General features: G+C 46.0%; 1 protein-coding gene and 2 long non-coding RNA genes across 6 annotated transcripts in view; 2 read left to right on the plus strand and 1 right to left on the minus strand.

The window, feature by feature from the left end:
• Positions 1–2354, minus strand: part of MARK4 (microtubule affinity regulating kinase 4) — a 28268-nt gene extending 25914 nt beyond the window's left edge. Inside the window, exons 1-3 of one of the 4 annotated variants that reach the window (XM_073561250.1) lie at positions 1482–2354; positions 909–1106; positions 777–830 (exon numbers count right to left, since the gene is read on the minus strand). In XM_073561250.1, coding sequence (XP_073417351.1) covers positions 777–830; positions 909–1106; positions 1482–1523 — 294 coding nt within the window. In that variant the 5' untranslated portion in view covers positions 1524–2354. The remainder of the gene's footprint in view (positions 1–776; positions 831–908; positions 1107–1481) is intronic. The other 3 variants (XM_073561248.1, XM_073561251.1, XM_073561249.1) reach the window with 3 other exon arrangements.
• A 265-nt stretch (positions 2355–2619) lies between these two features.
• LOC141073805 (uncharacterized) overlaps positions 2620–13516 on the plus strand; it is a 44028-nt gene continuing 33131 nt past the window's right edge. The window contains exon 1 of the long non-coding RNA XR_012227068.1: positions 2620–2685. This is a non-coding gene — a long non-coding RNA (uncharacterized lncRNA). The remainder of the gene's footprint in view (positions 2686–13516) is intronic.
• Positions 5587–8391, plus strand: LOC141073806 (uncharacterized). The gene is made up of 2 exons (XR_012227069.1): positions 5587–6650; positions 7961–8391. It is a non-coding gene; the product is annotated as an uncharacterized lncRNA (long non-coding RNA).

A 13516-nucleotide genomic window follows, 5' to 3' on the forward strand; every position in this document is an offset into this window, starting at 1 on the left:
GACTTCTATAGGGTGGTGTATCCTGTACAGTATCTATAGACTTCTATAGGGCGGTGTATCCTGTACAGTATCTATAGACTTCTATAGGGCGGTGTATCCTGTACAGTATCTATAGACTTCTATAGGGTGGTGTATCCCGTACAGTATCTATAGACTTCTATGGGGCGGTGTATCCTGTACAGTATCTATAGACTTCTATAGGGCGGTGTATCCTGTACAGTATCTATAGACTTCTATGGGGCAGTGTATCCTGTACAGTATCTATAGACTTCTATGGGACTGCTGTGTCTTTTTAGATCAGACAGGCTTGTGGCCGTATCTGCAGGAATCACTGAGGGCAGAGCCTGGCAGCAGCTGCAGCCTGTACCCAGCCGGGATGTATGGCGCAGGGCCTGGACGGTTTAAAAAATATTCACAGCAGAGGGAAGGAAGACAATGACCGATGCACAAAGTACTTCCTGTCAGGAATGTAATCGAAGAACACTTCCTGCAGAGCATCCCTCGTGCCATAAGCGCCAATATCACACAATCCCGTTTAGCACTGTACTGAACTGCTGTACTACAACTCCCAGCATGCTCGGCTTGGTATAAGGCCTGGTGAGTGATCAGATGTGATTCTCTGACGTATCTTTTCATTAGCATCAATAAGCACATCCTGGGGCCCTCATGGGTCAGGCCTAAGGAAGTCAACCAAAGGATCCAATCAGAGCCCACCACAGGCAAAAACTGAGGAGCCCTGCAGTGATCGGCTCCCCACACCCCAAAACACGTCTCACCTTTTGAAGGCTGCTGGGATTCAGCTGCGTTTTATCGATGATCTTTATAGCAACCTGAAAGCGAAAAAAGATGAGAGATCACATGAGGGGCTCAGGCCGCGTGTAGTTGGCGGTACACGTCAGGACTCTCACCTCTCGCCCGGTTAGGACATGTCTCCCCAGCTTCACTTTTGCAAAGTTTCCCTTTCCTATGGTCCTCAGAAGCCTGTAATTGCCGACATGAGGCTCCTCGGGGGCGGAGCTCCGGGATCGAGCTCCTGGGGGGCGGGAGGGCCAGGAGGCGGAGGAGGAAGAGGTGGTGGAACCTTTTTCAGAGCGGGCAGAGCCAGTCTGAAAGCAAAAAATAAATCTAGAGCTATGAATGGAACCGCTATAAATAAGACGCTGAATTAAAACCTCCGTTCACAAATTATCCTCCCCTGGGCGCTGACAGGAGAGCGTCGCCGCTTATTAATTACCCGAGCCTCCCCCTCACAAAATGTTCATTGAATTGTATTGATGGAGACGCCACCATGTGGGGGACCTCCGAGCGGGTGACAGTAAGGACTGAGGTACTATATATATATATAAAGGCCCCCCAGTGTGGAATAAGCTCTCGCCCCGATGAAAGAGACAGCGTCTCCATCACTGGCAACATGTCCAGATCACACCCACCGTACAGACCAGGCCCAGATGTGACACCGGGGGCGAGACGCCAGCACTCACCGTCTCATTTATCCGCTCGCTGCCAGTGGAAGCACGAGACATGTTCAGGCCACAAGAGACTGCTCCAGCCCAGGGTCAATGAGACATCCTGCCCCGGCGGTGGCCGAGCCGGTGCTCTCACAGCATTCCTTTGCACCCCAGCAGGGGCTGTGAGGAGGATGGGGATGAGGGTGAGGAGGATGGGGATGAGGAGGATGGGGGTGAGGATGAGGAGGATGGGGGTGAGGAGGGTGAGGGCAGAGAGGAGGATGGGGGTGAGGAGGGTGAGGGCAGAGAGGAGGACGGGGGTGGCCTTCTCAGCAGCAGGGAGCTCTCCCCATCATCCGCACTCTCCAGGCTCTGCGGTCCTTTACGTCTCTGAGGCCTCGGCTCTCCTCCAGGACGCTCACTCCCTGGCTGTCTCCGGCTGTCTCTCCATGGTGCCCTGGCAGCTGTCTCTCTGGGCGGGGTCAACTCTCTGACTGCCCCCTCCCCCTCCTGCCTCTTAAACAGACAGTCCACACATCACTGACAATGAATGGGAGGCTCTGACAATGGCGGCGAGGGAGGAACCGGCAGCTGCTGGGGGACAGGGGGTCAATCACTGCACATCCCCTGAAGAGGCCGGGACTGGAGGGGTTAATCGGACCCAACTAGACAGCCCGGCAAAGAAGGGTTAATCCAGAGAGAGAGACACACACACACACACACACACGTCTGGCACATGAGGGGTTAATATAAGGATACAGAGCCTGGCTCAGGAGGGGTGAATCTCTTCACACACAGACCCTGGCACATGAGGGGTTAATATAAGGACACAGAGCCTGGCTCAGGAGGGGTGAATCTCTTCACACACAGACCCTGGCACAGGAGGGGTTAATGTAGCAGCGTCTGTGCGCTCTCATGGTTCCGGCAGTTAATTGGTCACTGCAGAGTCGGATCAAGTCTTCCTGATGTGGGAAGGGTCAGAGATCGCAGCGGCCTGTAATTGGTTACATCCTGGTCCTAGCGACAACCTTTGACCCAATCAAGAACAGCAGGCGGGGCTTGGTCGTTCCAAACCCCCCGAGTGACTGACTGCTGATTACTCCACCCACAGGGGAGGAGTCATGTTTGCGCATTCGTAAAAGCAATGAGTAATTGATGCATATAGGACGGAGCAGCTCCCCCTCTTTTAGCGCCATTGAAATCAACTAGAAAATTCGGGTATTCAAAAACTAGCGAAGTGGGTAGTACCATGATAGAGTGAGGGGTGTGTGATACCGTGTGCTGAGGTCTGTGTCTAGTCCTATCCTGCATCATACTGACGGTTCAGCTGTGTATCTAATCATGTAGTGTGTGATACTGTCTGCTAAGCTGTGTATCTAATCTTGTGTGGTACTGACTGCTGAGCTGTATCTAATCCGCTCCTGTGTGATACTGACTGCTGAGCTGTGTATCTAATCCTCTCCTGTGTGATACTGTCTGCTGAGCCGTGTATCTAATCCTCTCCTGTGTGATACTGACTGCTGAGCCGTTTATCTAATCCTATCCTGTGTGATACTGACTGCTGAGCTGTGTATCTAATCCTATCCTGTGTGATACTGACTGCTGAGCTGTGTATCTAATCCTATCCTGTGTGATACTGACTGCTGAGCCGTGTATCTAATCCTATCCTGTGTGATACTGACTGCTGAGCTGTATCTAATCCGCTCCTGTGTGATGCTGAGCTGCGTATCTAATCCTATCCTGTGTGATACTGACTGCTGAGCAGTGTATTTAATCCTCTCCTGTGTGATACTAACTGCTGAGCTGCGTATCTAATCCTATCCTGTGTGACACTGACTGCTGAGCAGTGTATCTAATCCTATCCTGTGTGACACTGACTGCTGAGCTGTGTATCTAATCCTATCCTGTGTGATACTGTCTGCTGAGCCGTGTATCTAATCCTATCCTGTGTGATACTGACTGCTGAGCTGTGTAGCTAATCCTATCCTGTGTGATACTGACTGCTGAGCCGTGTATTTAATCCTATCCTGTGTGATGCTGTCTGCTGAGCCGTGTATCTAATCCTACCCTGTGTGATACTGACTGCTGAGCTGTGTATCTAATCCTATCCTGTGTGATACTGACTGCTGAGCCGTGTATCTAATCCTACCCTGTGTGATACTGACTGCTGAGCTGTATATCTAATCCAATCCTGTGTGATACTGACTGCTGAGCCGTGTATCTAATCCTATCCTGTGTGATACTGACTGCTGAGCCGTGTATCTAATCCTATCCTGTGTGATACTGACTGCTGAGCTGTGTATCTAATCCTACCCTGTGTGATACTGACTGCTGAGCCGTGTAACTAATCCTATCCTGTGTAATACTGTCTGCTGAGCTGTGTATCTAATCCTACCCTGTGTGATACTGACTGCTGTGTATCTAATCCTATCCTGTGTGATACTGACTGCTGAGCCGTGTATCTAGTCCTATCCTGTGTGATACTGACTGCTGAGCCGTGTATCTAGTCATCCTGTGATACTGACTGCTGAGCCGTGTATCTAATCCTATCCTGTGTGATACTGACTGCTGAGCAGTGCATCTAATCCTATTCTGTGTGATACTGACTGCTGAGCTGTGTATCTAATCCTACCCTGTGTGATACTGACTGCTGAGCTGTGTATCTAATCCTACCCTGTGTGATACTGACTGCTGAGCCTCAGCAATGGGCTCGCAGTGGTTGCACCCCCAGGCGGTGACATTGATTTGGGAGGCCGTGTCCTCCATGTTTCCTCACTGAGCGCCTGTCGGTGGTTTCCGCCTGTTGCAGTGATTGCGGCGTCCACTTCGGCTTTCTTTGGTGCAGGTTTGTCTGAGAGACGATGGGAGGAGAGGAAATGTCCTCGATGTATAAAGAGTGGAAATCCAATGGTGGAGGCTCCCTGACAACTCATCGCGTCTCATCAGACACAAGGACAGCGGCCATGGTGGCTTTGCACCACACCATCCGACGCTCGGCATTGTGCTTGGTGATGTAGGGCTGCAGCGGTAGCTCAGTGTTTGTGCTGAGAGGAGGTCTGGACTCTGCAGTTATGGGGTCAGCAGAGCATTGATGACTTTTCTGCCCTCTGCTCCTCAGCACTCGGCCCCCCACTCTGTAACATTACGGGGTCTCCACCTCATGGCTGAGTTGATGCGGTTCCTTCCACTTCACAAAAATATCACTCACAGGTGATGAAATTTCTTCCACCTGCATCTGCCATGGACGGACTTGTTACTCCAGTGGTTCCTATTACAGGGCTGTGCTGGGATCAGTGCGCTCCGGACCACCGGCCGATCTTTCACATGGTAGTAAAGGGAGGCAGCAGAGTGGGGGCTGAAGGTTATACACTGGGGGCATAATGAGGCTAGATGTTATCTATCGGGGGTGTTATGCGGTCAGATATTATCCACCGGGGTGGGGTGGGGTAATGGGGCCGTATGTTATACATCGGGAACTTTATCCAGCAATGACGTCCACAATGGGGATAAAAGTCAGGACCAGAAGTAATAACATCCTGTTCTTCAATCACCTGCCCCCTTAGGCTTGCGATTAGCTTCAGCGGTCAAGTGACTGAAGAACAGGATATCCTTGCTCCGTACCTTGGTTGAGACCACTAGAGTAAGACCACCAGAGTGTGTCCTAAGGATGTAGATTCCTGATCCATGACACGCTTAAAATGGTGAAGGACTAAAGCCCCTTTTACATTTAGCGATGCACCAGCGATCCCGACCACGATACGATCCGGTCAGGATCGCTGGTGCATCGCTAAATGGTCGCTAGTGAGCTGCCACACAGGCAGATCTCGTAGCGACGCAGCAGCGGTCGTTACTTACCTTTCAGATGCAGCGATCCTGACATCCTCCGTCCACGCGTCGCTCGTTGGCGCCAGCAGAAAGCGGCCGACGAGAAAAGGACGTGGACGATCTCGCGCGATCAGCGATAACCAGCGGGGGAGCCGGTCGGAGGTAAGTATCACACATAGCGATATCGCTAGCAATATCGCTGCTACGTCACCAAATCGGTGAGACTTTAGCGATATCGCTATGTGTAAAGGCCCCTTTAGATTGCATCAGTTTCAGATTGGTGGCTCCAACACCTGACACCCTGATTGTGCACTAATCTACGAGCCAGAACACATCGGCTACAGACTTTATCCAGGAGTTGTTCTGAAGTAATGGGAGCTGAGCTGCAGTCCCGAGAATGGTTTCATACGTGGTGAACCCCCAGCAGCCGCACAGGACTTGGTTCCTGGTGTTGAACCTTGCTGTAACAATTGATGACCTTTCCTAAGGACAGGAGATCAATATCTTAGTCGTGGAAACCCCTTTTCCATCTGATTTGCTACTAACGACAGATGAATGTGCCACTGTTGGTGCGCCGAGGCCCAAACCCAAGGAAAGTGATCTCATGGAGAATCTCGAATGTGTTCAAACCTCATAGTGATCGCAGACATGCCAACATCTTGCCTCATCATTTCCAAATCGTGTGGTTATTGGGCACCAATTTGCTTAGAGTTTCGGATTCAGCATCTGCGATCACCTAAGAGAAGGAATAGCAGTTTTTGGGTGTTTTTTAATTATTTGCTCATATATCATTGTTATTCAGTCCAACAATATGACCACATTGACGCATACGAAATGTCAATGCGAGATGAGATCCCTTCCCTGGAGTAAGAAATGCGGAAGTTATTGTGTTGGGCCGAACACAATCTGACCGATTGCAATAGTCCATGTTTGGGGGAAGGAGAAGCTCAAGCCCTCTACACAGTGAGAGGAACTGAATCGTGAAGTTTGTCTTGAAGTAGCACAGACCTTATGGCTGCATGCAAGAATGAGAATTTGAGATTTTGCTCCTTGAACAGATTAGACCATCCTTACCTCGTAAACTCCAGAAGTCTCCAGTGAACTCACAATTTATCTTATATTTGTCCACCAAGAAGTAAACATCCTAAAGGTTCTTGGTAATATCTAGAAGGACAGTCATAATTCTTGAGTAGATAAGGTGATCAAAAATGATCATCAAGTCAACCCCTGACCGTACCTCTCGGCAAGATACGTTATCATTGGAAAACCTGGAGGCTGATTTGTCTGCAGGTTTACCAGGTGTTTTAATGTTTCATTGGATACCATCTTGCCATGTAAGGCTTGAGTCAACCATCAGTATTTGGATGGCAAAACCAGGTGAGTCTCCAAAACACAGAAAAGATGTCAATCTTTCAATCATAGTTTGTCTCTGTAATTTCCACTCCTGATTTTGGCTCGCCAACAGTGATGCAAAAATACTGAGGTGTGAATGAGGCAGAAGAAACCTAAGGCTAAGTTCACACGTAGAGGAACTCCCGTGGAAGTTACTGCGGGAATTCCGGAATCCCATTCCGCTGGAAAATCGCATTTTAAATTCCCGCGGAAAAACTAGCATTTTGCAAGCATAATTAGCTTGCAGAATGCTAGCGTTTTCCAAGCGATCTGTAGCACGGTTTGGAGAACTGATTGACAGGTTGGTCACACTCGTCAAACATAGTGTTTGACAAGTGTGACCAACTTTTTACTATGAGGCTGCCTATGCGGCATCAGTAGTAAAAAGATCTAATAAAAAAAAATTGGGTTATATTCACCTTCCGACGTCCCGCACAGCGTCCCCAGGCCTCCGCGAATCTCCGGCAGGTCCCGTTCCCAGTGATGCATTGCGGCAATGACCTTTGATGACGTCGCGGGACCTCTCGCGAGACCGCTACAGTATCGCGAGACAGCGACGTCAGCAGAGGTCATTATCGCAATGCATCACTGGGAACGGGACCTGCCACGTGTATTGCTGAAGCCTGGGGACGCTGTGCGGGACATCGGAAGGTGAATATAACCCGATTTATTTTTTTATTTTAATTCTGTTTTTTTTTTAACAGGGAAAAGGTACCCAGAGCGCGGAGGACAGTCTCCTCTCCTCCGGACTGTGGATACCATCCACAAATGTTCTGCTTACTTTTCGCATGGTGTGCACAGCCACATGCGGAAAGTAAGCAGAACAATGCATTCCTATGTGGGCGGAATCGCCGCGATTCCGTAAAATAATGAGCATGCTGCGTATTTTTCCGTGATGCGATTCCGCCGTGGGAAAATCCGCAGCATCAGCACAGCATTGCGGAATCCCATAGGATTGCATGGGATGCTGTTTTTTTTGTGGCAAAATCATGCGTTAGATAACACCGCGACGTGTGAACGCTGCCTAAGACCACCTATCAGCAGTATTTCTCTCCTAGAACTTCTCTACATTTCTTGGAAGATTTTATCTCTACCACATTCAAACCATCAAAGACCACTCAACCGAAATTGGTAGCCTAGACAATTAGCGGTCTGGAGGCTTTGGTGTCCAGAGAGCCTTATCTTCAAATTTTTCCTGACCAAATCTTTCCAAGAAGATTACAAAACTGTATTCCTATGATTTCTTCTCAGGCCTTTACACACAGGTGATGCAGCTTCCAATTTTTCTTCTTCAGATTTTATTGATGGGAAGAACACTCAAACTGAATACTACACTACAGCTGGATTTCGAGAACCTAATGGACGACTATAATATTTATGATGGATAATAACTTTTGGCCTGAATAAATAGACACTCGTCTTACTTACCTCGGACAGGATCTGGATCCTCCTTTCCCTTTCGGGGATCCTGGATGGAGTTGGCAAGAAGAAGCCAGCCACCTTCTGAATCTTCAGTTCTGCTATGATTTCCCAATCTTCTAAGGCTTTTCTATATTTCTTGGTGTGCTGCCCCGATTAAGTGCAATGTTTCATTATTTTACGATGTACCTTTTGGAATGTGGTATAGTTATTTTGGGGAAATAATTTAACACTGATTGGTTTTCATTTGTTTCCGGAGGCTTCTGTTGATCTGCTGCCTAAGGGCTCAAAAAATCCAGACGTTTCACATGCATTGTACTGTCACTGCTGTATCTAAGCTAACATCATACTGTATGCTAGGCCTGTGTACATATAAGCCTCTCATGTGTTATACTGTATGCAGAGATGATGTATCTAAGGCTATTTGTGATATCATCAGCTGTGCCACTGTATCTAATCCATCATGATACGGCCTGCTGGAGCTAATATATCGAATCCCATTATGTCTGATACTGTCTGCCCAGTCACTGTATCCAAGCCTTTATGTGTGACGTCTGCTGAGCTGCTGTATCTAAAGTTATGTATCCTACATCATGGGAACGTTGATGAGTTGGAAGATGCAGATTAGGGGTCCTAGTAAAATGGCACAGATGAGGGATGAGAGTTATATATCATTACACAGTGAGCTGGAATCATAGGTGTTCCTCATGTCTCTTTACATATCATCACTAGGGATGAGCGATATTGCCCAATATCGTATCGGAATTCCGATTTTGGAAAATATCTGAATTTCAGTTTTCCGATATCGATGCAAGTCAATGGGGAAAAAAAAAATTGGAATTACAAAATGACCACTACAGTGCTATATAATGGATAAAATGGAGGGGAAACACCTCAGGATAATGGGGAAGGAGTTTGCAGAGGCAGAGGAGCAAAAAAATCGCTAGAAAAATGCACAAAGCGAAAGCTGTAGCAGGAAAACTGGTCGCCATCTTCTTAACAGCGGTGTTTTTTCTTTGGGTTAGGGTTATACTTATGGTTAGTAGGGTTATAGGGGTTAGGATTAGTAGGGTTAGGGTTAGTAGAGTCAGGGTTTATGGTTTGGGTTATAGTTAGTAGGGTTAGGGTTTAGGGTTATGCTTATGGTTAGTAGGGTTAGGGGTTAGGATTAGTAGGGTTAGGTTTAGTAGAGTCAGGGTTTACGGTTAGGGTTATGCTTATAGTTAGTAGGGTTTAGGGTTATGGTTAGTAGGGTTAGGGTACGGTTATGCTTATGGTTAGCAGGGTTAGGGTTTTGGGTTAGTAGGGTAAGGGTCAGGGGTTAGGGTTAGTGGTAAGGGTTAGGGATAGTTAGGGTTAGGGGCTCAGAGGCTGAAGGATTATGGGATTTCCGATGTGAAAAAAATATTGGAATCTGAAATCGGAATTCCGATATCGCAAATATCGGGCCGATTTCTGATATTTCAATATTGGAAAGCTCATCCCTAATCATCACCAAAACTGATCCCTTAACCTCTGACAAGAGGGTTTCCATATATTCTCTATCACCTTGTGTGTTCTGCGAGATAAAGACTCACCACTAAAGGATGTAAAGTAATAAACTGATAACGATGGGGAAGAAAGAGAATACAGGGGAAGAAAGAGAAGAGGGGAAAGAAGCAAAGGAACGAATGAGAAGAATAAAATATCAAGAAAATGAGGAATGCTAAGAGAATCAGAGGAAAAAGTGAAAGAAGCAAAGACAGTGAAGGGAATACAGGAAAAGGGTAAAGAATAAAAAAATGGTGAAAGACAAGAAAAAGTCATGGAAAAAAGAAAATGGAATGAAGTAAAGGGGAAAAAAATCAGTAATCAGGAAAGTAAACAGAATGAAGCAAATGGAAACAAGATTAAAAAGGGGGAAATTAATAATGTAAATAGAAAAAAGGACAGGGGCATATGAAAAAGGAATAAAGGAAAGAAAGAGAAAGGAGGAATGAAGAATAAATGAAAAAGGGAATTACTGGAAAAAGTACAGACAGGAAGAATGGGAAAAGAATACAGAAAGAAGCATAGTAAAGAGTAGACAAAGCAAAAGCCAGAGAAAAGGAAATGAAGCTCAAAGAAATGTCATGACAAACTGAGAGATGAATGGGACGGTAACACAGGTCTAGAAGCAGAACGAATAATAATAATGTAAAAAAGGAAAGTATAAGCAGCAATGGGACGAAGGATGAGGAAAGGGAAGGGAAGAGTGGAAAATTGTTGGCGAAAGAAAGGGAATGAAGAAAGAGATAAGAGAAATATGAAATGGACAATGAAAGAATAAGAAGAGTAGAAAAGCAAAGCAAAGTAAGGACCAAGGAAAGCAAAAAGGGTGAACAAAAAGGGAAGGAAGAAAAGTGCAAGAAGAGGATTTTTTTTTTTTTTTATTTATTTTACTCATTTATATAACTCCATTAATTCCACAGTGCTTTACAGACATTATTGGCACTGTCCCCGATGGGACTCACACTCTAAATTTCCTATCAGTTTGTCTTTGGAATGTGGGAGGAAACCAGAGTACCTGGAGGAAACCCACGCAAACACGGGGAGAACATACATATTCCATACAGATGTTGTCCTTGGTGGGATTTGAATCCAGAACCCCAGCAATTACCGCTGAATAAGATAAAATGGAGGCAATAAAGAATAGGGAAGAAAAGAAATAAAGATACAGGATGAAAGAACAAAGAAAGAAGCAAAGTGAAGGAAAAATGGAATGAATGAAAGCTGAAAGGAATTAAGGGAAGGAAAATAAAATGCAGTTGAAATAAATGAAGTTATATGAAAGTGAGAACTAACAGAAATAAGGAAAACGAAAATGTGAAGGAAGAACGTCAAAAAGGAAAAGGGTAAATTAAAGTAATAAGGTTAGATAAAGAAGAAGCAGTTAAAGATAAAAGGGAATGCACAATGGTAAGAAAAACAAGCAATGTAATGCGAGGAAGAGAAAATTTAACAAAAAAAGGATGAAAAGTGAGAGAGAATAGTAAAATAAATAAGAGAGTAGGATGATGGGGAAAGAAACAAAAAGGGAGATCAAACAAAAAGACAGTTGAACAGGAGAAATGGAAAGCGGCAACGCAGAGTAAGGAAGAGCAGAGAAAGGAGTAAAAGGAAGCAACAATAGGAAAAAAGTCAGGGAAAAGAATAAGTAAACAGAAATATCAGTTAGATCCAGAAAAGAAGGAAGGAAGAGCGAAAATCTGTAAGGAATGGAAGCCAAAGAGAAAGGTAAATGAAAATGGACAATGGGAAAGAAAAACATTGATTAACACAATGAAAGAAAACAAAGCGAGAAACAAGCACAGGGATTGTAGCTGGAGGGGAACAAAACAAAGGGAGTGCAGAACATTGAAAAATGGAAGAACAAAGGAATAAGGGAGCGCACTGCTTAGATAAAGATGTAAAAGGGAAATACAAGCATATAGCAGAATGAAGAAGTAACGGAAAGAAAAAAAAAAAGAAGGAACGGGAAAAAGTAGCAAAGTGGTAGAACGAAATTCAAAAGAAGCAAGAGGAAGCAAAGGGAAAGAAGTAAAAAAAATAAATGAGACAAACTGAAGAACAAGAAAATTATCCAAAGGGAAAGAAAAACAAAACAAAGCTCAAAGAGAAAAATGTGAGTCCCAGTGTAAGTAGCAGCTGAGTGTGAGTGGACACTGACAGTGTGGCTCAGGCTATGTGACTGGAGTAATGAAGTGACCATCGCAAACTCTCGTCACTCTGAAGTTCCATGAAATGTCCAGACAGTGGCAGCAGATACGTGGGCTAATACATGGGAGAGGTGGCGTCAGACTGTAGATATCACATTCTGTGCTTCAGTGATTGTCACATAATTGTCATCAGTGCAGAAAACATCATCGTCCCCTGTAACCAGCGCAGGACGTATAATCCCTTCCATTCTCACAGAATATCTTCATCATTGCTCCACTTTTCATTGTTATTAAGTATACATGATAATAATAATCTTTATATAGCGCTAACAAATTCCGCAGCGCTTTACAGTTTTGCACACATTAGCATCATTGTCCCTGAAGGCTCACAATCTAAATTCCCTATCAGTATGTCTTTGGAATGTGGGAGGAAACCGGAGTGCCCGGAGGAAACCCACGCAAACACGGGGAGAACATACAAACTCCTTGCAGATGTTGTCCTTGGTGGGATTTGAACCCAGGACCCCAGCGCTGCAAGGCTGCAGCGCTAACCACTGAGCCACTGTGCTGCCCTGACATAGACCCCACACCTTATACTACAGCATCAGCTCATCATCTGCTACTTCTGCCAACCTGCCTGTATACATGTGAGAGGTTGTCACAGACAGGAATGAGTATAATATGTAATTCTCGCCTGCACCACTGCTAATATCAGAGTGCGAGCGTTCACAGGCCTAGAAAGAAGGATTTGACCTGTAGGCTGTTGCTTTGTGACCTGCTGTGGTTCAGCGTTTCCTGACGTTTCTTCTTGTTTTTCCCCAGAGATTTTTCTGTGTTACCTAGCTTGGCTTTGCCTCCACTAGATCCGATTTATCCGTGTACCGACCTGTGGCCTGAACCGTACCCGGTCTTATAGTGATTATTGTATCTGTCTCTGCCTGCTTGTCAGTGGCCCATACATGAGAGACTCACAGAAATGGGGGATCTGTGGATGACACTCTTATGGGGGATCTGTGGATGATGCACTGTTATGGGGGATCTGTGGATGACACTCTGTTATGGGGGATCTGTGGATGACACTCTGTTATGGGGGATCTGTGGATGACACTGTTATGGGGAATCTGTGGATGACACTGTTATGGGGAATCTGTGGATGACACTCTGTTATGGGGAATCTGTGGATGACACTGTTATGGGGAATCTGTGGATGACACTCTGTTATGGGGGATCAGTGGATGACACTGTTATGGGGAATCTGTGGATGACACTCTGTTATGGGGGATCTGTGGATGACACTCTGTTATGGGGATCTGTGGATGATACTCTGTTATGGGGGATCTGTGAATGACACTCTGTTATGGGGATCTGTGGATGATACTCTGTTATGGGGGATCTGTGGATGACACTCTGTTATGGGGATCTGTGGATGATGCACTGTTATGGGGGATCTGAGGATGACGCGCTGTTATGGAGGATCTGAGGATGACGTGCTGTTATGGGGGATCTGAGGATGACACTCTGTTATGGGGGATCTGAGGATGATGCGCTGTTATGGAGGATTTGAGGATGACGCGCTGTTATGGGGGATCTGTGGATGACGCGCTGTTATGGGAGATCTGTGAATGACCCGCTGTTATGGGGGATCTGAGGATGACACTCTGGTATGGGGGATCTGAGGATGATGCGCTGTTATGGAGGATCTGAGGATGACACTCTGTTATGGGGGATCTGTGGATGACGCGCTGTTATGGGAGA

This window comes from Dendrobates tinctorius, unplaced genomic scaffold (assembly GCF_039654945.1).
Source record: "Dendrobates tinctorius isolate UK_male_01 unplaced genomic scaffold, ASM3965494v1 ptg000315l, whole genome shotgun sequence".
Classification (NCBI taxonomy): Eukaryota; Metazoa; Chordata; class Amphibia; order Anura; family Dendrobatidae; genus Dendrobates; species Dendrobates tinctorius.